At 47.9% G+C, this 27,710-nt stretch overlaps 1 protein-coding gene across 1 annotated transcript; it reads left to right on the top strand.

Annotated features, from left to right (window-relative positions):
* The first annotated feature begins 1,402 nt into the window (after positions 1 to 1,402).
* On the top strand, positions 1,403 to 27,229 carry CALB2 (calbindin 2). Its single transcript, XM_035119870.2, has 11 exons — positions 1,403 to 1,519; positions 14,652 to 14,728; positions 15,213 to 15,302; positions 16,700 to 16,780; positions 17,857 to 17,913; positions 19,999 to 20,076; positions 22,065 to 22,120; positions 23,065 to 23,104; positions 23,454 to 23,507; positions 23,963 to 24,034; positions 26,760 to 27,229. Exons 1-11 carry the CDS (start codon positions 1,429 to 1,431, stop codon positions 26,874 to 26,876), a joined length of 813 nt encoding a protein of 270 aa, XP_034975761.1. The 5' UTR covers positions 1,403 to 1,428; the 3' UTR covers positions 26,877 to 27,229.
* Positions 27,230 to 27,710: the final 481 nt, after the last annotated feature.

Here is a 27,710-nt window from a genome sequence, read left to right as displayed (position 1 = left end):
CAGTGCAATTAGAGGGAGGGAGGGAGGGAGGGAGGAGGAGTAGGGACCTTTCCTGCAATGTGCCATTGTCACAAGGACTGGCTGTCTGGCTGACTGGCCAGCAAAAAATGGATAACCCCAGAACAGAGGGAGCCCAGGGGGGAAAGACAATGGCCTCTGTTGCCACAGTATTGTGAAACGCTGGCTAAACTGCAGTTGGGGTGATTGACTGAGCCCATTGACCAAATCCTGGTACTGCAAAGGACTGGATAGGAGCAACTGGCCCTTGGAGGTAGAGGTGGCTACGGCAATGTCCTCCTCAGTGAGTAGGTGCCAGTTGAGGAGCCCTTTCCCAGGAGAAGTTAGGATGCCTCTTGCAGTTGCTTTCCCTTTGCAAGACTGAGTCGTGATGCAGTCCAGCCTTCACCAACCTGGCGCCCTCCATATGCCCAGGAAACGTGTCCTCAGTTTTTTGCCTCACCAGTTTTACTGCAAAGTCTCCCACTGATTAACCTTGTTGCATGCCACCACCACCCCCAAATCTACCCCATGTATATCATTGGATGTCAAGGGAGCAGTAGCCACATTCCCAGTCAGAGAATGTTATGGCAAGAGTCTAAAATACTTGGGATCTGCTCTGTCCAAAATGCAGAATGTGCCAAACTCTGGGGTGAACAATCTTATAGAACTAATTGCAGTTTGGTTCAGATATCCTCTGTTGGTAGTGGAAGGTGTCCAAAGGGGGAAGGTGGGTTCCATCTGTGGGTCTGCAGGGAAGGAGAGTTAGAGGAGGAATCACTTCTCAGGAGTGGCTACACCTGCTCCTTTTTTGACCCTCTCAATTTCCGACAAATGCTACGAATCCCAGTGCCAATCCTGCCATCAGCTGCTGCTCCCCCAAGACAAATGACATGGTTTTTCTTCATCATTTTGGTGGGTTTTGATAGGGGCAGACCTTGCATGGTCTGTCTGATAACTATGAAGACTGTCTCAGATGATTAGCTGCCCTGTTCAGAAACCAGGAGTTGCACATGTTTAACCGATGTAACTCAAATATTTCGTGTAGACCTCCCTCCCTGTCATCTGTCATGCACCCAAGTACTTTGCTTTCATTAGGTTGTAGAACCTCCAGATTAGAACACACAGTGGCACAGACCTACGTCTCTGTCTCTGTCTCTCTCTGTCTCTCTCTGTCTCTCTCTCTCTCTCTCTCTCTCTCTCTCTCACACACACACACACACAACCACACACTTTCCCTTGCTGCTGCTGCTGCTGCTGCTGCCGCCTCCTCAACAGCCTGTGTGCCCTCTAGTGGACATTGCCTCAATCTGCAAGCTTTGAAAGGCTTATAAAGGCAGAGAGGGCAGAGAGGGAGCTGGAGAGGCTGCTGGACAGTTCCTGGTGCTGAACGCAGACAAGAGAGCAACGCGGTTGGGGACTAGTTCGCTCATGGCAGGGAAACAGCAGCCCCCTTATCTGCACCTGGCAGAGCTGACCGCCTCCCAGTTCTTGGACATCTGGAAACATTATGATGCTGATGGTCAGTGAGAATGAAAAGAGGGACACAAACTTCTGTTCATTTAACCTTTAGGAACAACTGATGTTTTATTGCTTGGTGCCAACATGTGGCTGGAGGAGATTGATCAGTGGCTTAAAATGGCCAGTGCTAAACAGTAGGCATGCTAAGTTTCTTTCTACTTTGCCTGAATTTTTATTTCAAAGGCTGCAATAAGGTGGTTTTTAAGACAGAATTCAGAAAGGTAGTTTCTGTTGCCTGTTCTTTTTGCTGTGGTTTTTAAGTGTCTACGTTTTAGAAATTGTTCGCTTTTGTTAGCTGTAGTAAATGAGAGTTGGAAATAATGAGACAAAGAGTGAGCAGAGAGAGAGGAATGGAAATGTTTCTGATGAGAGTGAGCACAATGGGCGTGGGACGTTGAAAAGTGTTTCAGTTGGTAGAATTCAATATGTTTTAGAGTAGTATAGTCTCTGTCTTCTGTCTTCCTGGTGTTTATTTTCATAACCTTTGGAGGCTCACAAACTTTTTGCCACTATAAGTAAGTCTGGTTAGAGATCCTGTCCCATGTTAGGAAGAGTTGAGGTGGCTTCTCCTGTTGGGTTGTGCCTGTGCAGCTAAACATGTGCTCCTGTAGAGGAGGGCAATGATTGCAGTATGATGGGAGTCTGCCTTACTGTAAAGGGTCCTGTGACCATGTCTTGATAACACCCCCTGCGGGTGTCCATTATCATTTAGAAACCTTTGATCTGAAGTCTGGAGAATTCTGTGTACAATGTGGTTTTCCCCACTAGTCACTGTGTCAAGATGGCATAGCAGGATTTTACTCTGGATAGCTGCAAACCTGCCTCTAAGCACCACTTACAAGTAATTCACATGAGGTATGTCACTAGGTGCCCGAGGTGGTGGCTGTTAACATCTAACACAACACAGGAACAGATGGCTGCTATCCAGAACGCTGATCCAAAAAGCTTTTTATTTGTGGGAGAGGGGGATACATGCATATCCTGAAAGCCCTTTGCTGCGCCTCCTCTCCCAGCCATGATGGGGTTCGCTCACGAAAAGCAGAACTTGGAAGAAGGTGGTCTTTAAGAATTTCAGCTGTAGGGGTGAAACAGTCTCCCTGATACTGTTGCAGGAGGCAAGAGGTTCACATGGTTTGGGGCCATAGGGATAAATCTAACCGGGGCCTTTTCTGACTTTTTTTTGTCCTATGAAATGAAAGTGAACCAAAAATTTCATAAACTAAATCCCCCCCCCATATATGTGCATGTTTTGACTGCACCAGTTGCCACACTGGTGACAGGGAAGAGACTTTCCTCTGAGATGAACTGGCTGAAGGCACACCCCAGTATGCGGCAGGGGGTGCACGATGCTCCCCTGTGGTGCGCTGCCAGGTGGATTTCTTGCTGGAGCCACTTAAGTAGAGCATGTGCTTTCAAAACAATGAGTTTCTGTGGCATATTGTGCATGGCGTGGATGATCAAAGGGCTGGGAAGGTGAAGCATGTGGGTGGGTGCTTGACTACTTTATGATTCTCCATGGTTGCAGCAACCTCAGGACAAACAGGGAGCAGGGTTCCAGGGGTGGAGTTTTATTGTATTTGTATATCATTTTTCTTTAGAAGAGTGGGGGACAACCTGTGGCCCCCAGCTTAGTTTCAAGTGGCCCTCCAGGAACTGCAGGCCCATTTTTCCTTGCTCTCTCTGTGTGTAAGAAGGGGGGGGGCACTGTGTAATCCTGCAGTGCTGTAAACTCCAGCCAATTTTGACCATGGTCTCAGCTGTCAGTATGCAGTCCCCCCGCACCCCCCTGATTGCCTCTGAGGTTATGGAGCCCCTGATAGAAAAGAGGTTCCACAGCCCTAACTCAGAAACTCAAAGCAGCTGAAACAAAACATCCTAGCAAAACGATCAGACCATAGTCTGTATGTCAGAAGGCACTGAGCAACCTTCACCTTGGGCAGATGCTGACAGGAGAGGAGTGAAAAGCGGGATGGTGTTTTCAGCTCACCCAGAGTCCGTGATCTCCTGTGGGGCGAGGCAAGCTTAAGCCTACAGAAACTGATTGGGGTTAAGCTCACATAACTCACTGCTGGATTGTGGCTAAAGTGCACTGAACAAGTCCTCTTCCAGATGGCTTGTTTATTGATTATTCAGCCTGATTTGTTTGCAGGGAAATTAAGCAGTGTTGACTATTTAATGAGCATTTATTCTGACAATGGTGCATCAAGCAAATGCTAGTCTACACTTGCTGGTGCATTTCCCCATCACTTTCCGAATCTCAGAATGTCTGATCTTTTCAGGGAAGAGGGGTTTTGGGTTTTTTTGCATGAGATTCTCCCAAGCACAACCTGAACTGGCCAGTATGTGAACCGAATCCCACCCCAAAATAGCAACAGCCTGGAAGCTCTCAAAAAAGGAGGAAGCTGACTTCGTTGCCCCTCCTAGAGAAGGAAGGCATGCTGGCATCTTTTATTTAGTTTATTTATGGCGGCCTAATAACATATGTTCTCTGGGAAGCTTCCACTAAAAATTAAAGCAAATAAATATACAGCCGGATAATAAAACCATAAAAGCACCACAAAATCTAATAGAGCAGAAAACTACCAGCAAAATACAAAATCAATACGACAGAGCTCACAGCAGCACCAAAATGTCATCAGTCTTAAAACTCCAAGAATATACGAAAGATCTGTCACTAAAATATATTAAGACTGAAAACCCAGGAAACATAAAAAGGGGCTCTATAAGCAATGAAAGTCACCACATAGATCCTCTCCCTATAAACTACTTGCATTACCTTATTTGTTGGGGAGACCCTGAGAAGGACCTCAGAAGATACTGATGCCCAGGTAAGTATATATGGTAGAGACAGTCCTTCAGGTCACCTTGTCCCAAGCTGTTAAAGGTTAATGGAAAATGGTGGCTCTTTGAATTGGGCCCAGAAATGGACTGGAAGACAGAGCAGAGCAAAAAGCACTGGTGTATCATTACCATGCCATGCAGTCCTAGTAAACAAACTTGCCTGCCCTATTTTGGACCAGAGGAAATTCCCAGACTGCTTTCAAAGGCAGCCCTTTGGGACCATGATCCCATCCAGACATTAATCAATTAATTCAAATATTTCTAGATCAAGAATTGATTCCAGGACTGTTCACAAAGTGTTCAAGACTTTGTGGCTCTATCTGTCTATTTGGCCCTGTAGGCAGGAAAGGTAGCATTTTTAAAACTGCTGCCTTCATGTGTCCTGGACTTTCATTTGTTAACTGTGAACCACATTTCCCAAAAACATCAGTACTATGACTGCAGACTCTCTCTTGAGCTCCAGCAGCCTTTCTAGATAACACGTGACATCTGCAATATTTTACACCAGGTACCCAGTTTGCATTTGTCAACTGCACTTCACAAGGCCACCTGTTTCTCTTGCAATCTCACATTTGGAAGACCCCTGTACCTTCCCCACCTAACCCCTGTAGGTATGGTTGGTTGGTTGGTTGGTTGGTTTAAGCTGCTGTGAACATATTTCCTTGCGTTGTTCAAAAAGCTCAACCTCTTGCTCCTTCTGCTCCTTCCGTGAGATTAAGAGCAACTCCATGAAATGCATTTACCGGTAGTAAAAGAAGGACTCCCCTTGCTCTCCCTCAGGGGTCTCTCTCTCTCTCTCTCTTTGAGGGCACAGGGGATTCTGACTTTCCAGCAGCAACACAATCCCACCCCTGGGATGCGGCTGGAGCATGACAATAACCCTACAAGGCTCACTCTTGAAAGGCAGCAAGACATAGCCCTGTTCAGGCACCCTAAAGGAGAGGGAGGACCTCTCCCCACCCCATCATCATTACCCCCCATGCATTGGAGGCATAATTTTTGAAATGGGGTGTCTGCTCCCCTTGGGTAAACTCCCTCCTTCCCTGATTTCTGTGCCATGCAGAAAGGCTGCATTGACCGAAAAAGGCTGCCTGCTTCAGGCATTAATCCTTCAGCTCATGAAGGATGATTGATGGTGGGGGGCAGGCAGGGCAGAGCATACCATACTCATTCTCACTCACTCACTCTGAACAGAATGTCTGAGTATGGCTAGACCTTGTTATCATTGTGGATTACATACCTTGTTGTTAAAGCGGTGCCATGTGGGGCATTATCCTAAATGCCTGATTGGTAGAGGTGGCAGCAAAGCAAGATCCCCCTCCTGACATTCTGTAAGGCAACAAGGGTGTCTCCTGCAGCCACTTTTCCAGCCTGTCAGCAAAGCTGGTAAATGAGGCTCAGTGGACTCAGGGCACCCTAGACTGTCCTTCCAACCTGAACACGGTCAGCAGACCTCACTGGCCAAGGAGGACACACCAAGCAAGAAAAAGCCAGTCTAAGCAGTGCTAGCCAGATCTCATTGAGTCGCCAGGCCTTGCTTTGTCTCACTTCTGGTGAGCAAGCAGGAGCAAGCAGGAGGCCCTCTCAGTCCCTCCTATTGGTAAGATTTGTAAGGCAGTTTTACTTGACCTGGTGGCACCAGGATGGTGCCCCCAGATTTTTCGACCACAGTTCTCATCAGCCCCAACCAGCCCCACAACCATCTGAAGCTGGGGCTGATGGGAGCATGGCTGTGCTGGCTGGGGTGGATGGCTGTTGCAGCCCAAAACTCCTGGACAGCACCAAGTTGGAGAAGGCAGGTATGAGGAATACAAGCGAAAGAGAGGAGGGGGAGAGAGAAAGAAAGAGAAAGATGGAGTTCCCAAAAGAACTGCATTTCAGATTGGCCCCTGTAATTCCTATGTACCCCTCTACACCCCTCCAACTATGGTTTCCCTCCTTGTAAATTTGAGCAGGATGCATCGTAATTTGAGCAGAATGAATGCAACCAATACACCTTTTGTCAGTTCAAGTAAGCTCAGCTTAAAAACAAACATGACACCCCCACCCCGCAAACAAACACACATACACAGACGTAAATGATATGTTGTTGCAGTGTAATTTGAGGGTGATTCAATGTGTGGAGGGGGTTCTTCCCGGGGGAGCTAAGGAGATCTAACCTGTTATTAATATAATCATTTTGGCAACTTATCATTAAGCACAGCTTTTCAGTTACATCACCTCGCTTGCAATGATCAGAGCAGGAACCAAGGACTTGGCATCAGTCTGAAATTATACTGTCCCTGCTTAGTAATCCCATTATTATATCAGAGGACCCCTGCAATTTCTATCTTATCTTTCTTTCTTTCTGATGAATCAAGCCATGTACAATATACTCAGGGTGCTCGAAGCATCACCATTATTTTCATTGCATCAACAGCTGATGTCGCAGAGGATGCAAAATCTAGAGATCCTAATCATGGTGGATTCTCACCAAGTTATGTCCTACCTCAACCTTGGTGCTTCCTGAAGCCCCTTGAGGTGTTAAACCCCTTCCTCCTTGTCTTCCCCCTTGGTTCAGCTGCATGCAGGACAACCCAGGGGCAAGAATGGCATCAGCAGAGCAGGATGGGGGTGGTGCTCACAACCAAACTGCAGGATGGCAAACCACTCACAAGCTAGGAAACTGTGCATAACTTTGGAATACAGTGGGGGCAGAGACCTGCATTTCATTAGTGTACTTCTGAGTAATTTCCTAAATGTAGAAGCCAAGCACAGCAGGCCAAACCCCGATACACTAGTTTTCTATTTGCAGCAATTCCCCCCCCCCTCCCCACCACATTCACAAGGAGACATGCAAAAGTAGCATCTACTTGTGTGTTCTGAACTGGTACTCACTTTGCTTCATGTGTAAGGCAGGGCTCCAGAATCATGGGTTAAATAAATCATGGGTTATGGGGGAGGTAGGGGGAACATTAATTTAACCATGTTGACTGTGTGTCACTAAAAGTTGTGTGAATGTGGTTTATTAGTTTCCGACTGCTTATGTGAACATGCAAGGTCTCTTTCTACCACCCTCCATCTTCTCATTGCTCACACTTTCTCCTTTCCAAAGCCATGGCTTAACCTTCCCTGTTTGCGGGCTTGCTCTGTGCCACCCTGTCCCACACTCTTTCACTGGCTGCTCACCCCACAGGGATGTGCCAGTAAAACCTCCCCTGATTAAAGGTTCTCCCTCGGGGCCCCATCAGGGATCAATTACACAATGCCACCTGCTTTAAGAAAACACTTGCCTCGCCCATCTCAGGCTTTCCAGCAGGACTCATCTTCAGGACTGCTGCGATTCCCAGAACCTGTGGTGGCCCTGTGTACAAAGTTGCTTGGGGCCAATGTGAGCATAGACTCAGCAAGCATCTGGTCCCAACCTCACACTGGATAAAATAGAGTGCCAAGGCCAGCTCAAGAGTTTTGCTGCCTAAGGCCAAGATGCTGCACCTATTCTACATGCAGAGTCCAACTGGATTGGTGTGTGAATCTTGCTTCCACACTGGTTGGTGGGACAGTGTCTTCCTCTGCATTTAGGGCTTTTTGGGTGGCCAGGTAGACTGCATGGCATAGGCAGTTCTGTCTGTTCCGCGGCCCTCAGCATCTGCTGCCTGAGGTCTGCTGCCTCACTCTGCCTAATGGTAGAGCTTGTCCTTGATGATGGCCCCGTACTTGTGCAAATCCCATCTGAAGGGATATAGGGCTGGCTCTATCATCACTAGCTTTTGAACCAGCCTTGAAAACCCACTTGGTTCCATCTGCTTTCAGCTGAAATGTAGAGCTGAGTTTTTAGCCTCCTATTGTTTAAACAGCATTTGAGTTCCTTGCCATTGTTTTAAATGTTACAGGATGTACGTGTGTGCCCGCTGGGGCTGCCTAGTGCCTTTAGATGGCTATTTTAGTTTGTTAATATAAGTGGATAGTTTTCATTTTGATATTTTCAAGTATGTATGTGGGCCGCATTGGCTTGAGAGGCTTTTACCCTGAGGGGGCAATCTAGAAATATTCAAAATAAATTAATACAATGAATATGGCAGGAAAGGGAAGAAGGCTCATTCCTTTCCCCTTCAGCTACCCTACAACTGAGTCCATCCCCCCAAAGGCCCCACCCCTTGGTTGGGCTCACTTCCAGCTCTGGAACCCGATGAGGGAGGGGAGACATTTTAAAATAACTACGGTAAGGGGATCTGCAGGGGTGACCCAGGGCCAAGGAAGGAGTAAGTGCCTTCTCATAGCCACCAATCCCTCTCAACACTCCCCCACCCAGGTGCTGCCATGAGGAAAACATTGCACTGGAAACCCATTGTTTCCTTCACATGTTTATAGTTTGGTGATATATTTGGTTGGGAGCCTTATAACTTTCATTGTGCAGGTGAAAAAGATGCCTGGGGGGGGATATTTTGTACTGGAAAACAACAGGAGGGGGAAGCGGGAAGCTGCTGCCTCTCGCTGCTTGCCCTCCTTCTGCTTAAACACAGCCTCCTCCTGCCCTGGCTCCTTGGGTTGAAAAACAAAATGGAGGAGGAATGGATCACTAGAGCCTCTGTCTGTGGCATGGGTAACTGCCCTGTGGCCCTCCAGAAGTCATTGGACTCCAATTTCCATTAGCCCCAGCAGCCTGCATTGCCAGTAGGCTGGGATGATGAGAGCCAAACCATATCTAGAGTGCCACAGGGGCCCCTCCGCTTCCCACCCCACCCCACTGCCCATTCTATAGTTCACAAGCTGAGAAACAGCAGGCCTCAGTGCTGATCTATCAAAACACCAAACAGCAGGTGTGTGTTTCTTCCATATTGTCAAGTCTGCCAAAAGCACATTTTGCCTCAGGATATTCTGAAGATTGTGCAGGGACACATCTATCTAAAGGGAGTCTGTTACACATTCAGTTTTCTACTGATGGGGGAGCAGACCACTGAACCCAGTTTATTAAAGTGCTATTTCTTGTAGACATTTGAAAGGCATTTTACATATATTTCCTTAAAAAAAATAAAAATAAAGCCTGTATCTCCACAATTAGATAGATTGGCCCAAAATAAAAATTCCAAAATCCATAGTTTGGTGATGCCATTAGTAGGACCAATCAAAATGTCCACAAAAGAGTCTGCAAGGCTTTTGAGTTATCCAAACTCTTCATAGTTTAAAAAAAAATGCAGGCAGGCGACAGGAAGGCAAGATGGTTTGTGGTGAAGCTCTCTAAATCTGGTAGGAGTCAAGGTGGAGCAGGTGCTGAAATGAAGTTCTTTTTGCTTTGCCTAGGAAGGTTGACTGCTGGGGAGGAGAAGCATATCAGGGCAGATTCCCTACTTCTGGCAATGCAACAATACATTCTGTGGTGGCGGTTAGAGAATTGGACTCAGACTGGGGGGAAACCCTAGTTCAAATTGCCACTTAGCCATGAATCTCTTGCAGCCTAACCTACCTCACAGGATTGTTGTGAAGGAAAGAGAATTGCATACACCCCTCAGCTCCTTGGAGGAAGAGTTGCAATACAGTGATAGCTCAGGTTACATATGCTTCAGGTTACAGACTCCGCTAACCAAGAAATAGTACCTCAGGTTAAGAACTTTGCTTCAGGATGAGAACAGAAATCGTGTGGCGGTGGCAGGAGGCCCCATTAGCTAAAGTGGTACCTCAGGTTAAGAACAGTTTCAGGTTAAGAACGGACCTCCAGAACGAATTAAGTTCTTAACCCGAGGTACCACTGTACTGATATCAACAACAAAAGCCCTGAAAATTGTAAGGCGTGATAAGAGTTCTAATGTGTAAAGGGCTTTGATTAAGGGATTTTAAAAAGTGCTATGTATTTCAAGTTTGCATATAAAATCTCAGCTTGGTTTATATTGCAGATTCAGAGCCAAGGACAGCATTTTTGAAAAGCTGAGGTTTACGGCTGTGCAGCAGGCCAGAACAAGGCAAAAGAATAATTAACTACCACATTATTTTGATTTATTGCCTTTGTTAAAGGCTCCATTTTGAATGGGCTCTCCTCCAAGAGTTCATCTATTACTGGCTGAATGATGGCATTGATGGAGCTTATCAATTTTGGTTTTATAAAATGCTGCGCCTATCTATTATCCTTCTCGCTGCACTCCCAAATAGGATGCTGATATTGGGTTTCAGCCCAGGAGTCAGAATGATGACTGGGCTGCCCACTGTGCAGACAGGGCAGGCACCAGCCAGCCCTCCTGCCTTCCCAGGTGCCCATTGGAGGAGAAATGGGTGAAGCACTGCCAGCTGCTCTACTTCTCCTGGGCCTGGCAAAGGGGGCCTAGCAGTTGCCCGTGCAGGCTGATTTCTTGTGCCACATGCAGCTGGAAAAGGTCAGGGTGGAAGAGGGAGTGCCAGGGGAAGTTCAGGGCTGGCCAAATTGCGTTTTTATTTTGACAATTAATATAGCGCTTAATTACAACTGTCTTTAGGTAGTTAATGGGTAACTCACTCAAGACAAAACAAAAAGAAGAACAAGACAGTTTACTCAGCATGATCAGGATCTTCTTTTCATTACTTGATCTGCATTGCATTTATGGGAGGGGACAATAGTTTGTTCGCAAGGATATTGGGAGAATTAAAGAAAACCATCCTCCCCACCCACCCCAGCTCCTCTCATACTACCGTGTCCTGCAACATTGCAACATCTCAGGGACCACATGTGCATATTTGGGTGATAGGCAGCTTTTTAACTCCCAGGCAAATCTTGTGAAGGTGTCCTTTCCGAGGGCTACATGCCTACAAAGGGCTGGAGGGTCACAAAGTGTATACCAGCCTAATGGCAGGGCTGCTACTGGTATTCCCATTGATGCTCAGGAGACGTCCAGTGAAATCCTCTGGCAACCACTCTTCTGAGTCCTAAAGGAAACAGACATGCTTAAGGATTTTATTAATGAAGGCAAGCTACAGTCTGAAAGCAGAACAAATTAGAACCTTTACACCTCTATCGTGAGATGAGCTGGGGTGCCCACATAAAATTCATGGGAGAGGTTGCCAGGGATTCAGAGTGTAAAGCAGGCTTCCTCAGACTCGGCCCTCCAGATGTTTTGGGACTACAACTCCCATCATCCCTAGCTAACAGGACCAGTGGTCAGGGATGATGGGAATTGTAGTCTCAAAACATCTAGAGGGCCGAGTTTGCCTATGCCTGGTGTAAGGTCACCAGTACAAGGAAAGCATCCAGCTCTCCCTCTCCCTCTCCCTCCCTCCCTCCCTCCCTCTCTCTCTCTCTCTCTCTCTCTCTCTCTCTCTCTGCTTTCTGCTTTCCACCTTGCTCCTGAAAGCCTCTTGGGGCTCTGAACCAGCTGTGTGACCTAGGGAGAGTCCAAAGGGCTAAATTTGGCTCTCCAGCCTGAGGCTGTTTCTCCTTTGAAGCTGGTGGGTGAAGTTCAAAGGCTTAGGAAGAGACACATTGAACATTCAGAGTCTCCTGTTTATAAATGCTGATAACTTTGGTGTTGCAGTTTCCCCTAACACCTCATGAAAAGCCACCCTGCACCTTGGTACCTTCCCAAAATGACAGTTCTCCAATGGCACTCTATTGGAAGGAGCCATCACAGTTTGTGTTGATGGTGAAGAAGAGATTATGTGCTCTTCTGCCTTCCTGGCTGACTTGTGTGAGACCCTCTTTTGAGAGGCTAATCAGGTCCCCGGATGGCCTGCAGGGCATTAGCATAGCAGAACTTTTTGCAAGGAATTTAAAAATGCATTGACTGTTTTAGTAAGTCGGGTCTTATAAGAGCCTTGCTTCAGCTGACCTAATTTGGTGAGACTTCTCTAGGAGTATGAATAAATGCATATTAAGCCTCCCTGTCTATTCATGAGAAATACCATTAAAAGATGTTTTTCAGAACACTCATTTCCATCCTGCTTGGGATCCCCAGAGTTGGAAGGGACACTTGCAGGCCTTCTAGAGCAGGATTCTGGGTTCAAAGGAGGGCAGGTCCGAGTGTAGCTCTGTAGAAGAGGGAGCCTCGACAGACACTCCTTCTCACTGCTGGAGGATTCAGCCAAATTTCGCTCTTCAGTGTGCCTATTAAAGATTCACGAGCCCATCCCACACCCCTTGGCATGAGGGCTATGCTCTGCCTCCACGGTCAGAGGCAGTAATGCTTGGAATACTAGTGGCGAGTGCTGTTGCGCTCAAGTCCTGCTTGCCGCCAGGTTCCCCATAGGCCATTGGCCTGATCCAGCAGGCTCTTCTTATGTTCTATATTGCGAGAGGGAATAATCTAACCAATTCATAATCAATTGCTTCTTGTGTTACCTTTGCTGGTTACAGGTGTTTAGCTGTTCTTCTTCTTACCCTGCTTTAAATATCTTCAAATCAGAAAGAGTGTTTTCAGACCTTCTTAGTGACTCATGCTTATCACATGGACCAGTTGACTTGCAACTGCTCCGTGCACACAACTGTGGTGTTGCACGTGCATCTGCCACACCTGGGTTCAAGTAGCCACTGAGCTGCAGATTCTGAGGTGGCTTCAAGCAAGTTGTCTCGGTTCCCCTTTCTTAAAATGAGTTCCTTAGCAATTTCCCTCACAGGGTTATTGTTAGAGTGAAGGTTTGTTGTGCATTTTCCCCAGTTAACCGAAAGGTTTAGGTTTGTAGCCCCTACGGAAGAGACTTTAACAATCTAGCTTAAGCCATTGTTATCTGGAATGTCCTTAGTCTCATTCAAGATAAGAAGTGAAGAGGGCTTCTGTCCTTCAAAAAGAAGCTTGCCAGCAGCAGCAACTGTGGAGAAATCAGAGTGAGCTCTGTGCCATTTAATAAGGGCTTCGCTGGGCAGCTTGTTTCTATATGAAAGAGTTTTCTGCTGCTTTGAAAACCCCTCGTCCAAATGATTTTTAAGGGATGCCATATGAAAACCAGAATTTTTGGACACCCTGCAGAATGAGGCCCAATAGGTATAACCATGCCTTTCCTTTTAATTCTTTGATATTTGAGCTGCTACCATTAAATTCTTTTAAACAATATTTGAAAGTGTACTCAAAGAAAAGCACAAAAGAGAAATGTTCAAGTCAGAAAGGCGGAAACCTTCATAGAGGAAAGAGGGAATTAGAAAGCCTTTGGCCTGCTGAGCCGGCTTTCTGTTGGCAGAGCATTTGCAACACAGGGAGCAGACAGATATGTCAGCCATTGAGACAGAAATTAGCAGCTAATTGGACAAGCTGCTTGATGGTGACCAAACCAGCGCCTCCAAAATTCATCCATTGTCAGCTAGGAGTGTGGAGTTGGGTACCTCAGTTCCTTACTGGAGAATCTGGCCTTTCACTGGGAGTCAGGTGTGGATTCATAGCTCTGCTGAAGCAGATGGAATATTGGGCTGCCACCACTTACCTCCAGGAGCTCTCGTGCAGCCTCTTGTTGGCCAAGATGGAGCATAGACCCTGAACCACTTGGAAACAATGGTGTTGGGTTTACTTGTTTAATTAAACTTATACCCTACTTTTCACTACATCTGGGTCTCAAAGGGGCCTTATAGAATGACACATCTCACAGGCTTCAGTGGGAGCACCCACAGCATCAGCCAGAAACTCCCCTAGTAGGGCTCTCAGAAATACCTCAGAAATCAACCTCAGAGCAGAGTGGTGTCCTTTAATGCCCAGCAGTAAGTCCCAATACTTAAAAACTGCATCCTGCCAGAAGGGAGATGGAGATGTAATCCCTGTTAACTACAGCTACTCCCTCTCCGCAACCCCACAAACCTACATTGGTGCTGTGCAGAGAACTCAGGAGGCCAAGTCTGAGAAGGATCCACTCTTTCTAGCCCATCCACTTTGGTCTTATTATTGAATGCCAGGTTGGCTCCTTAGTGATTGGCACATTAGTCCCAATCCCAGGTTGGCACATTAGTGATTAAATCCTGGGTGGCAGAGGCTGTCTACACAAGGCAACTTAAAATGGAGTCAAGGCATTCCAGAACTCAGGGAGGGCAGAGGACGTACTAATTGAGGGGGGGGGCAACATACCCCATCAAGTACAACCCACTACTGTGGATAGGAAGAACTGAGGCAGAGTTCAACTGAAAGCTCGCATGCGTGAATGAATGTGCACACAAGTACACATGGAAGACTCTGATCTGTGGCACTCATGTGTGCATGGACACTGGTGTGTACAGAGCCTGACACACCAGTGGTGAGGTGAAGGCATGGCTGGATGAAAGGGTAGCACAGACCATGTTCATTTGTTACTCAAAGTAAGTTGAGAGATACCTTCTGCTATCCTTTTTTCCAGGTTCGGATGCTCCTTATTGCTCCCTTTTGTGCTTCTTCTTTCAGGAAACGGCTACATTGAAGGCAAAGAACTGGAAAGCTTCTTCCAAGAGCTAGAGAGCGCCAGGAAGGGAGCAGGAATGGTAATGACCTGTGCATTTTCTTTCTCCCGTCCATTAACTTCTGCTCCTATTCCTGTTTTCAACTTAAAGAGGCCCATTTATTTGGGAGTAAGCATCTAGCTTGACCCCTAAAAGAAAGGACTAAACTGGGTTTTAAAGTTTGCATTGCTGTAATTTTTGCCTTTGGGTTAATCAAAATGTCATATTCTTATTATTCAACACTGTTGCTTTATTGCAAAGGTTGGGGGAACCTGTGGCCCCCAGAGGTGTTTCTGAGAGACAACTTCTGTTCCATCTATGTTTTGAGGATTTTAAAAGCAAAGCCTGCTAGGGACGGGGCTGCACTCAATGGAGAGGTGCATGGATCCCAAAGGTCATTTCTCCTCGAAATGCAGCTCGCCTGCTGGTCTGGGCACAGGACAGAGCCCAGGAGTGGCTTTGTTTCTGCCCACCCACCAAGCTGAGCCTGCATCAGAGGAGTGAGCCCTGCCCCCTCTTTTCTCAGGAATCGAAAAATGTCAACGTTGCGGAGAAGATGCAGGAGTTCATGCGGAAATACGACAAGAACGCCGATGGGAAAATTGAAATGTCTGAGGTGAGCTGTGTGACACCCTCCCCCCTGCAGAAGTCCAGGAGCCCCCTGCCCTGAAGAGGGTGTGATCCTGTGCATTCAGCAGAATGCTCGCTCCTCTCTGCATGATGACTACTCTGACTCTGCCTATATGCAGGCAGGGACAAACTCAGCAAAGGGGAAATGCTGCAGATCTCCTGATGGGAAGAAGATTGCCCCTCTTGCCACTGCCATGCCTCCTTGCTGCTCTTACCCTCTGGGCCCAATCCTCACCATTCCTCAGGAGGGCAAGATGAGGTGGCTGATCTCCACACTGTTGTTGCTGTTTGCCTCAGCTCTGCTAGAGCTGCCTTCCCCAAGCTGGTGCCTTCCAGTGGTTCTGAGCTACAACTCCTATCAGTCCTCATCAGCATGGTTATGCTCCCCTAATTCCCAGGATCCTATGGCTGGGACTGGCAGGAGTTGTAGTCCAAAACATCTGGAGGGCACCAGCTTGGGGAAGGCTGTACTAAAGCCTTGGAGAATGCAGAACAGCAGGCGGCAAAAGCCGGAGGAAGCCCATCTAGTATAAAACCAAGCAGCCACCATGGCTTTTGGGGGTGAATCAGAGGGGACATTCCCAGCCCCACCTATAGATGTCATCCGGAATTTGAATACGGGACCTTCTGCAGGCCATGCGTTTCCCTCCAGAGGCTGTTCAAGCTTCCCTGCAGCTGCTACTTAAATAACAAAAATTTGGCCTCTGTTCTGAGGAATCCTCCTTCATATTTCCCAGCAGCTTCCTTAATCTGGATTATGCTGTTCTAAAACCAGCCATTTTACCCTGTGACCAGGAGTCCTTTGGAGTGCCAACAGTTCACTTCAGTGATCTAAAGTGGGCTTGCTCCAAAACTGTCCAAGTTGAACTTCTCCCTGTATTCTTTCCTAGAAAAATGGCAAGACAGAAGGTCAGGGGAAAGGAGACCAGGAACATACTTTTAAGCAGTTGTTGTTGTTGTTGATATCATCGTAAGGGGTCAGCGAACTTTTTCAGCAGGGGGCCAGTCCACCGTTCCTCAGACCTTGTGGGGGGCCGGACTATATTTTTTTTTTTGGGGGGGGGGGAATGAACGAATTCCTATGCCCCACAAATAACCCAGAGATGCATTTTAAATAAAAGGACACATTCTGCTCATGTAAAAACACCCAGCAGGCCCCGCAAATAACCCAGAGATGCATTTTAAATAAAAGGACACATTCTACTCATGTAAAAACATGCTGATTCCTGGACTGTCCGCAGGCCGGATTGAGAAGGCGATTGGACCACATCCGGCCCCCGGGCCTTAGTTTGGGGACCCTGATCTACACTGTTCTCAATCAGTTTCTCTCTCTGAGTTTGACATGCCTTTCCTGTCTCTTTCTCCTCCACCACCCCCACCCAGTTGGCACAGATTTTGCCCACAGAGGAGAACTTCCTGCTCTGTTTCCGGCAGCACGTTGGCTCCAGTGCCGAATTCATGGAGGTAAGGAGAACACATGGCTCCTGCTATCTCATTTGGGGCTCCTCCAGACTGGGGTGGGTTTTGTTTATAGCAGGTGAATTTTGCAAGATGCTGCTGACGCTGTAACAGTGATTGATAGTGGATTTGTACTGGGCCGTCCACATCAATCTGCTTCGTTAGTTATTCTGTGTTTCTTCCCCAGTGTTACCACATTATTGCCATCTGGAAGGGCCCTCTTGCACTGCAGAGCACCAAGAGCAGGACAAAAAATACACAATAACATTTGCCATATGAAAAGTTACAGGATTTCAGCTCTGAGATAGGCACCAACTGGAAATGGGCCAGCCTGTTCGCCCCAGAACTTTTGCTACAGGGCTATGGCCCACTTAGTGAAACAGAAGAGGCCAGGCCAGCAGGCCTGTCGCAAGGTTGGCATTGGACAACTTCTCCCTGGAAGCAAATAGGTGCTCTCTGCCCTAGAGGCACATAAATAAATAAAAACGCTACTGATATGTCGTCATCTTGAGACATACGTCCAACAGCTGTGAAACAGCAATCCATCCAAGCAATTAAAATGAATAATAGGAAATGAATACCATGTTGGGAAATGAAACTGGAGTCCATCTGCTGTTAGCTAATGGGCAAATTAAGTTGTGTGACAGGCACAGGCAATTAAATATTAAAATTGATCTGCTTATAATAATTTGTGTTTAAAATATTCATTCTTTCAATAATGAAGGTGAACCCTTGACACAGCATTTTCCACTGTGGTGGCCTTTCTCCGGATGAAAACAATATTGAGAATCTTTTCCCACTGATACTGAAGATTTGGAAAGCTGTTGCTCTGTGACACAGGATGGCTCCAAAGACCATTTCTTAATTGATTGAACTGCTCTCTGATGGATTTTCAGTTACCGGCTCATTATTGCTTTTTCCTAATCTGCCTGATTCATTTGTTATTTTCTTCATTATTGGTGCTGCTGCTGTTCTTAGCCGCCTTGGGGCATTTTGTGAGAAGGTGGGTTATAAATCCCAAAATGTATAAAAATCAATATAAATGCAATTGTTGTGACAAATCTGTGCTCTTTCCATTGCAGGCTTGGCGGAAGTATGATACCGATCGCAGTGGCTACATCGAAGCCAATGAGCTCAAGGTAGGCTGAGCTGAGGTCGGGGCTAGGAGAAGATAGAACCAGATGCAAAATGCCTCACAGGGATAATAATCTTTTAAAAGTTAATGCCAATTGCATACTTGCATGCACACACACACATTTTCGAATGCACAAATAGCCTCTGTGCAATACCAGTGCTCAGCGTCTTCAAAGCACTTCTCTTTGGTTTTCAGTACTCTTTGTAATAGCCCTGTAGGGTTGGCCGGTGTAAGATGGCCACATTATAGGTGGGAGCTAAGGTCGAGAGAGGCTTTCCTGAGCAAGCACAATGATGAAGTGAGATTTGACTCTCCCGGGTATTTTGTGGCTGGCAATTCACTCTTTGAACCACTATTCTACAACAACAACGATCCCCCCCCTCCCCTGCTCTTCACAAGGCATCCATTGATCACAGCTCTGACACTGCTGTTGTCCTTAGCACTTGAGGGGGTGGCGGAGTGGGGGAGAAGAGCAGCAGCACTAAGAGGCGGCTTCAACAAGGGTCCAAACAGCGGCAACAACATCTTTTGTTTGTGCTGAAAGTGGCCTCCCTATCCATCATGTTGCCATGCTCTTACATGTTTCCCCAGCTGCATCCAAATCTCTGCATGGAGTGGGCAAGAGCTGTGTAGACTCTGGAGCATCTCATTGCAAAAAAAGAGGAAACCCTGTGTTAGAGCGAGGGCATGTCCAACAGCTGTCATCCACCAGTGTCTGCTCTGCTGTAATGTGTGGGTTGTCACTGCTTGAACAAGCAGAGAAGCTGAGGAGTGGCAGCACTTCCCACCTCCCAGCAGGCAAATTCTGTTTCCTTTCCCCCATTTCTTTTTCCACTGTCACCACCATCTTTCAGAGGCCAGATAATGTGCAGTTGAACAGGAGGCTGTGAGTTGGGGCTGTTACCGAACACAGTCCTCCTTTTTTTTTTATCACGGTGGGGAGAGTGGATTTTGCTGATGCGACGACTGTGGCTCAAGGTCTGTGATGGCAGTGGGGAAACAGCTGATTCTGCCCCAGTGCATATCCCTTTGCTTCCCCCACCCAACTTTTTGTTTTGACTTGTGGACAGAAGGAATGGCGGGGAATGGAGCTCCTCCTTATAGGGAACTCCAAGGACAAAAGAAAGGATCAGGCAGCTGGATCAGGGCAAAGTGCCCCCCCTTTTAGTCTGGCATCCTGCTCCCACCCTGGCCAGCCGGATGCCTCAATAGGAAGCCCAGCAGCCAGACCTGAGCACAGCAGCGGGTCTCTCTCTGCTTGTGATTCCCAGCAACTGACATTCAGATGCATACTGCTTCCAACTATGGAGGAAGAACATAGCCATACTGGGTCGTAACCACTGATATCCTCCTCCTCCTCCTCCTCCTCCTCCTCCTCCTCTTCCTCCATGGGTTTGCCTGACCCTCTTTGAAAGCCACCCCCTGCCTGTGGGGTCCCTTCCAACTCTACAGTTCTATGATTGTATGTCACACTGAAAGGCATGTTGCACACTTATTTACAGTTTCTAGAGCACTTCTCATGTGCAAGTGCTTCTTGCCCTTTACTGTCGCCACGGCATTTGCCTCTTACCCCCATTTTTCACGTCAAGACTCTAAACCAAACAGAAGCCATTTTTGGTCAATGGAAGGGTCTCTTGTTAAAAGGCAGAGCTGCAGCTTTTATGCACAGCTCATTCCACTTCTTACTGTAATGTCCTGCTAGGAGATGTCTCACCTTGCTTTGGCGGGATTCACTTTGCCTGCTTCCCCTACAGTCTTATCTGTCACTGGGGACTGTGATGGTGGTGTTTATGCAGGAAGGAGAGTTGTAGCTGCCATTTTCAGCAACAGTTGAGTCCTTCCCAGGATCATAGCTGCCAAGTTTTACCTTTTCTCACGAGGAAGCCTATTCAGCATAAGGGAATTTCCCTTTAAAAAAGGGATAACTTGGCAGCTATGCCCAGGATGCCTCATTTCTTCTGCATTTCTGTGCTTCCTTCCTAGGACATCAAGGCCTCTTGAGCTTACAGTTGAGCTTAGTTCTGAGTGGGCATGTTTACGATGGGGCTGTAAATCAACCTGTGCCTTCTCATGCCATCTCTTTTTGTAGGGATTTCTTTCGGACTTGCTTGAAAAAGCCAACCGGCCCTACGATGAACCAAAGCTGCAAGAATATACGCAGACCATCGTAAGTGCAAGAAGCCCCCTAGGAGTGGGAAGGTCTCCTGTAGGGGTGTGGAGGTCCGTTGCTCCACTCCAGAACCACCTGCAGGCTTCCTCTGTCCCCTGTAGGCTGTATCCCCCAAAAGCGCCTGCCACGACTAATTAGGTAAAGGTAAAGGGACCCCTGAGCATTAGGTCCAGTCGTGACCGACTCTGGAGTTGCGGCGCTCATCTCGCTTTATTGGCCAAGGGAGCTTCCAGGTCATGTGGCCAGTATGACTAAACCACTTCTGGTGAACCAGAGCAGCACACGGAAATGCCATTTACCTTCCCGCTGAAGCGGAACCTATTTATCTACTTGCACTTTGACCTGCTTTCAAACTGCTAGGTTGGCAGGAGCAACAGGAGCTTACCCCATCGTGGGGATTCGAACCGCCGACCTTCTGATCGGCAAGCCCTAGGCTCTGTGGTTTAACCCACAGTGCCACCTGCGTCCCGCCACAACTTTAAAAGTGCCCTCTCTGGCTGCAGTCCACATCAGCCTTCTCCAACCTGCTGCCCTCCAGATGTTTTAGACTATAACTCCCCTTATTCCTAATCATTGACCATGCTAACGTGGGCTGGTGGGAGTTATAATCTAAGACAATCAGAGGGCACCAGGTTGGGGGAGGGCTGCTATGCGGTCAGGCTGCTGAAATCCCATTGGCCTCAGTGCAATTTAATCAGCCTAAATGGGTGGGCAATTACAGCCTTTCTGGCTTTGGTGGGGCTATCATGTTTGGCAAAAAAACACTGTGATCAACTCCTACTCAGAAACCTATATCTCCACTGCGGAAGGATGTGTGGATCCAGAATTGGCCTCCACAGACACTTACAGACTTACTGTTAAGACCATGTTCATGGAAGACAATCTTATTCGGCTATGAGTAATTGTCAAAGAAGAAGACATACTTACTGTGACTCTCCAATGCCTTCTCAGCCTCTCAGTTGGTTTTGTTTTTCCAAAGACACCAGAAGTGTCTTCCATTTTCTTTTTTCCAAGGGAATCTGGAGACGAGGAAGCAAGTAGGCTTCTTCAGGGGCTGCTGTGCTACCTCTGCCAATTTCAGCAGAGGCTGTGTTCACACTCTGGTTGACTTTGCACTCCCAGCAGATCCAGTTCTGGGTTTTTAATCCGTGGTCGTTATCCCAAATGCATATGTATCTTCATTATAAGCATCTGTCCTTCATTATAAGATGCTACTGCTTGATGCCATTGTTTCTCAAACAGCTTCATACTGACTGGGGTCCTTGAGCTGCAGCCAAGGTGTAAACACCTTTGCACGGGGTAGAGACATCCCTGCCCTGCCAATGCCCCCTAGTGTGTACACAAACAGAATGGAAACAAGTCTGACACAAATGAAGCTGTGCTGATGTGAACAGCTAAAGGAGAAAGAGCTGTGAAATGTAACTTCACTGCACTTTAAGGTGGTAATATGAATACACTTCACTTCACATTGCATTGGAGAGGGGCAATGAAAAGAGGCCACCTGGTAGGAGCCACCCAGAGTCAGGGGTGGAGGAAGGGGGGTGCAGTGGGTGCAATCTGCCCTAGGTGTCACCACTGAGGGGGGTGACGAAATGCTGGGCGGCACACACCGCGGGGCCTGCAGCGCGCCCGAGCCACACATCTCTCCTGGGAGAGATGCTGTGGCTTGGGTGTGCATAGGCTCCACGCTGCCCAAACGGTCTACCCGCTGCCTCCCGCCCCCCAGCTGTAGGGCGGCTGAGTGGGAGGAGGCAGGCAGACTCCAGAGGCCCTGCAGTGTGTCCTGCCCTTGTCCCACCCCTATGGGCGTGCCCCAGATGCCCAAGCGGCTTCATCCGCCGTGGCCAGAATAGCTGGTACAACTCAACCAGATGGGTGGCATATAAAATAATAAAATTATTGTTATTATCATTAGGAGAGTCTTGTTGCAGCCCAAACCTTTAACTTAGGAGCCATTCACAGACTGTCACTTTCTGATCCCACAGCTGCGAATGTTTGACTTGAATGGGGATGGGAAGCTCTGCCTGTCGGAGATGTCACGGTAAGATCAATAGAATCTATAGGATTGGAGGGGATCCCAAGGGTCATCTAGGACACCCCCTGCAATGCAGGAATCACAGCTGACGGATGGCCATCCAACCTCCGTTTAAAAATATCTAGTGAATGGGAGTCCACCACTTTCCAAGGGAGTCCATTCCATTGATCCATCACATTGTTATGAGCCCCAAAAAGCCAAGCATCTTTCTTTGGTTGTCACTTTTCTGGCAGGGAAAACTCTGATTTTGTCTGAGAGTTTGCTGCTCCTGCCCTTTCTAAACAATGCTCTCATGCCCTCAGACCTCCCCACACCCCTCCATATGGCAGAAATAATATAAGTGTAGAGTCTCTTTTTCTCTGGGTGAAATCTCCAATGCACCCTTCCAGTGTGAATAGTTGAGTTTCTTCCTGAGTAATCCCCAACCTGGTGCTTTCCCGCTGTTTTGGACTACTACAGCTCTCCTCACCCTCAGCCAGCACAGCCAATGGGGGCTGCAGTCCAAAAGAATGGGGTGGTAGGCATTTTCCAGGTTGTGCAAGGCTGGATCAGTGTGGAATAGTGGTTATCGTGTCAGATTAAGATCCAGGAGACCAGAGTTCAAATCCTGACTCACCCACGAAGCCCTGTTAAACTTGGCCTGCAGCCTCACCTACCTCGCAGTCACACCCATTTAACCCACATCTTGAGCAGAGGGGTTTCTTGCCATTTGTCCCTGTAAGGTGACCATGTTTCAAAAGGACTTCTGAGGCAAATGTCTCCAATCCCAGTAAGGCATGGTCCAATTTCCAACTATCATCCCAGCTCCAGAAATCCACATTCCATCTAAACGTTTGCCCCAAGCAAAATGCACCTGGAACTGACAGACAAAACTCACCTATTCAGAGGTGGTGCTGGCAAAAGTCATGCTGTACCTTCTTTTGTCTGACATTATCCCATTCATGTTGCAGACTATTGCCTGTGCAAGAGAACTTCCTTCTTAAGTTTCAGGTAAAAAAAAAGTGGTGGTGGGTTGTTGGTGGGGTTGCTTTCCTCCTGTTTATCTTAATCCATGGGTAGGCAAACTAAGGCCCAGGGTGGTGGTGGATCCGGCCCAATCACCTTCTAAATCTGGCCCACGGATGGTTTCAGAATCAGGGTGTTTTTACATGGGTAGAATGTGTCCTTCTATTTAAAATGCATCTCTGGGGTATTTGTGGGGCATAGGAATTCATTCATTTCCCCCCAAAAAATATAGCCCGCCCCCCCACAAAGTCTGCTGAGGGACAGTGGACCGGCCCCCTGCTGAAAAAGTTTGCTGATCCCTGTCTTAATCCATTTCTCCTTCTCATTTATTCAGGGAATGAAGCTAGATTCAGACGAATTCAATGCTATCTTTGCATTTTATGACAAGGTACAATATCTAGATCTTCACTCACCTCTTCTTCCCTGACCAGGGGCGAGCCCCATTTTGTGGTTCACCTCAGGTGCCAAAATGTCTTTGGCTGGCCATGCATGGAACTCTCTTCTGGCCCAGACGAGCCTCGGCTTGGTCTGTTCTTCTCCTTGGGGGCAATGAGTAGGGTGTGAAGAAAGCCATTCAGCTGGTATTGTTTCAACAGTTTGCCAAGTTGATCACTTTGTTATAATAAAATAAGGTTTTCTTTTGATGATGCTTATATTTCCAGGGTTTCAAACAGGAAAGCAGAAAATTTTCAAACAGCTGGGATGGAGAGTAAGGCTGGTGTGCCTGCAGATTACAAGTGAAGGAAAAGAAGACTTTCAGGGGTTGGGAATAGTGTGCCTTGATCTTTTGAGTTAAAAGAATAGCCTAATCTCTCTCTATTATCTCCTACCATTAATATCCAGGATGGAAGCGGCTTCATTGATGAGAATGAATTAGATGCTCTTCTGAAAGATCTCTATGAGAAAAATAAGAAAGTGAGTGCATAAGGTGGTGTGTGTGTGTGTGTGTGTGAGAGAGAGAGAGAGAGAGAGAGAGAGAGAACACACAAGATTAGAGCACACATTATGAGGAATGTCCAAGCACTTACTGTGAAGATTATAGCCTGATGCACAAACAAATGAGAAAATTTCTTTGCAAATCTGTCCCAAAAACTATGTCTGAAAGATTGCACCGTTGCACCCTGTCTTGAGGGATCTAGTACATGGGTGTACCCACCATGGGGCAGGGAGGGGCAGCTGCCCCCCTAGAAGGCCAAACCGCGGGCCCGACTAGGGAAGCAAATACCCGGCGCCCCGCTTGTTGACAGGGGGGGGGAGGAAACGCTGCTGGTGCTGCGGCTCCTCGGCGGCAGCTCCTCCTCTCAGCCCGCCCTGCCTACATCTGCACCAATTCCCGCCCACTAAAGCCTTTGTGCCTCCCAATGGAAAGCCCTGCCGGGCGGAAACCTCTCCTGCCTAAGAGTTCTGCTGGGCTGGCAAGTGAAGGAGACGTGGCTGGCAAGTGAATGCAGCCACTGCCGTGCTCTGCCTCCTGGTAGGCTGCACTGCGATCGGCGCCGCCGCGGGCTGGGAATCGCCCCCTTCCCCCCCTCCGCACCCCCACCTACCCCCCCCCCGAGTTAGGAGTTGGTATTGAGACTCCTCCTGGGCCGGGAGAGGAAGCATAGCTGCCAAGTTATCCCTTTTTTTAAGGGATTTTCCCTTATGCTAAATAGGCTTCCTCGCGAGAAAAGGGAAAACTTGGCAGCTATGAGAGGAAGTGCACCGACAGGAGCCAGTTCAGCCTCAGCGGGCAGAAGCAGCAGAAGCCCGCAAAGGAGGAGTGGGGGCGGCGCCCGAAGGCGGTGGTCGCGGCTGCTGAAAGGAAGCTGCGTGGGGGCGTTTGCGCCGGATTGCCGGTGGCAGGAGTAGCCCAGCGGCAGCGACCCTTCCTCGCCACCCTCCACCCCGGGCAATAGGAAAGGAGCCGCCTTGGGGGGCGGCACAGCTCTCCGCTCTCCCTGCGTGCATTGCCCTCTCCGGGTATTGGCTGCTGTTTCCTTCTTTCCAATGCCCCCCAGCCGCTCTCCCTTGCTGCCCCTGCCGAGAGAGGGGCGTTGAGGGTGGGGGAGCCGCCACGGCCGCTGTAGGGTCGCAGCTGGGGGGGCTCACTCGCCTGCGCTGCGCCACCCCACCTTTCCCATCTTTTGCTCCCTTGCGATGGGGAGGCGGCGGTGGCAGCTTCTTCTTCTTCTTTGAGGGTCTCAGCTTGGCGGGGGGGTCCCCGGTATCCTCCCAGGTCACGGGGGGATGGCCCCCCAGCACTAGCAGACCTCTGAGCCCCTTCCCCATCCCAGATATATAGGGTGGGAACTGGAAGGGCTTCGGGGGGACCTGGAGGAGGGAAAGTGGGGCCCAAATGGGTTTTTCAGGGGGGTGGTTAGGCCGTAAATGGATGGGAGCGGTGTCTTCAGAGCAGGGGAATTTCGTGTGAGAGAGTTTAGGGGGTTCATTTAGCGGCTGCAGCCACCGCCGCAGAGTCGTCGAGCCCGCTGGCCCTGTAGCCCCGCCCACATCCCCACTTTGTGGCCCCTCCCCTCCCATGCCTTGGCCCCTCCCCTGAATGACCATGGCTTGCCCCCCCCTAGTTTTGATCCTGGGTACGCCCCTGATCTAGTACCCTTTACTTATTGGTTCAACCGCACTGCTAGCAATCAGAGGTTTAATTCGAAATGGAGCCTTGGAAAGAATTCTGGTTTTAAAATTCATACACCTAAAAACTGCATGTGAAAAACTTCTCATTCTCCATAGTCAGAACTTGGAATTTTTAAGTGTAAGATTTGATACTTCGGTGTAATTGGCTTTCAGCTTTTATTAAACATTTACTTTTTGTATCCAGCTTTGTAGGAGTGAAAGAGAGATCATTGTTGAGTTCTGGGCTCATGATATTAGGTGTGTGTGTTGGTCTCTGTGTGTTTTGAGACAAATCACCTTTCATCCACAGCAGCTTGGGGCAATGTACAACAGGTATGAACTGCATAACACAGACATCAATAAAACAGTAACTAAAATAAAAGTGTTAATGCATAACTAAGAAGTTATTAAAATATTCATTCACATATTGTTGCTGTGGGTGAAAATCCCATAAATAAACTACAGAAGCCTGGATAAAAGAGTCCTCATTTGCCCTCTGAAGACCAGCAATGAGGTTGACAATCCTACCTCAAGGGGGAAACCATATCAAAGCTGGGGGCCTCACCAAAGAATTCCCTTTCTGCATGTTTCCTTTCCCAAATACTGTTTGGGACCATAAGTAAACCACCCTGGTTGTTTTTTTTACATTAAAATAGGAGAGTAAGGAGGCAAAGAAGTGCATTATATGATTCCTGCATTTCAGGAGGTTAAACTAGATGGTCCTTTGGGCCCCTTTCAACTCTACAGTTCACAGAATCATAGAATTGTAGAGCTGGAAGGGACCCCCTGCAATTCAGGATTCTCAGCAAAAGTATCCATGACAGACAGTCATCCAACCTCTGCTTAAAAACCTCCAAGGAAGGAGTGTCCACAACCTTCTGAGGGAGACTATTTGCTAGGTATTCCATTCCATTCTATGCCATTTGCTAGATATTCCAGTTCTCTAAAGCCTTGCTCTGAACTTCGCTTCCCTTCCCAGTCACATGAAATTTCATTGCTCCCTCCCCTGTTCTTTTCCCTTTGCCAGGAAATGGGCATCCACCAGCTCACCAACTACAGAAAGAGCATCATGAATCTGTCCGATGGGGGGAAACTTTACCGCAAGGAACTGGAGATCGTTCTCTGCAGCGAGCCCCCTCTGTAAAGATGAGCCACCCCCTCCACGACTCAACCCGCCGCCCCCCGCCCTGCCACAACCAACCACAAAGGCAAATGAAAAAGAAAAAAAGACCACAAGGAGCAACGGGAGGCCGACTGTCCAACCTGTACCTGGGCGATCCACTCGACCCCGCAAGGCTTGGCTTGCTGATCTGCTTGCTGACTTTGGCCACACAATTGCTGCCGGATGATGGCGCCTCCTCTCCCAGAGGGGGCTCTGATCCAAACCATCAGTTTCCTCTTCCTGCTTGTTTTTCTCTCCGTGTTGGTTAGCATAGTTTGTGTCCTGTACATCCTCTGATCTGGAGTGTATTTTATTTTTGCTCTTGATTTTTATCTTTTGCTTTCTTTTCACACTAAGTCTTCTTGATTACCAAAGAAGAGTTTACAAATAAAACTGATCTTCTGCTACAGGAATTGTGTAGTTGCATCTTTTCATTCCCTAAATGTTGCAATGCTCTGCAAGGATGGGCCAGATTTTCAAGAGGGCAGACTTGGCACTCATTCAAATCCCTCTTTGACTGAAACTGTAAGAATCTATACAACTAATATGCCCAGATCTTGGCAATGCGAAAGTGCAGCTGAACTGCTGGCCTTCCCTTCTCATTGTAGACACTGGGTGAAGAGGGACAATCTTTGGGGTGGGAAGAATCAGTGACTTACTGAAGTTAGCAACTTGTAACTTGGCTCATTTTGGCTGTAGTCTACACACAGCAATTTAAAGTGGATTTGATGCACCCGAGGTGTGTGTCATCCGCATGACATTCTCACCCAGTTAGCAGCCCCCACTCCCCCCCCACTTAATCTGAATTTCCTGATC

The sequence above is a fragment of the Zootoca vivipara genome, chromosome 6 (genome assembly GCF_963506605.1).
Source record: "Zootoca vivipara chromosome 6, rZooViv1.1, whole genome shotgun sequence".
Taxonomy (NCBI): domain Eukaryota; kingdom Metazoa; phylum Chordata; class Lepidosauria; order Squamata; family Lacertidae; genus Zootoca; species Zootoca vivipara.
The sequence above is the reverse complement of the archived record's forward strand: the minus strand, read 5'-3'. Positions and strand labels throughout refer to the sequence as shown.

What these genes read in the sequence shown, in the direction of transcription:
- CALB2 (XM_035119870.2), top strand. Translation starts at nt 1,429, where the DNA reads ATGGCAGGGAAACAGCAGCCCCCTTATCTGCACCTGGCAGAGCTGACC. An exon ending in GGAAAATTGAAATGTCTGAG is followed by an intron (nt 15,303 to 16,699) that starts GTGAGCTGTGTG and finishes ACCCCCACCCAG; the next exon opens with TTGGCACAGATTTTGCCCAC. An exon ending in TCGAAGCCAATGAGCTCAAG is followed by an intron (nt 17,914 to 19,998) that starts GTAGGCTGAGCT and finishes CTCTTTTTGTAG; the next exon opens with GGATTTCTTTCGGACTTGCT.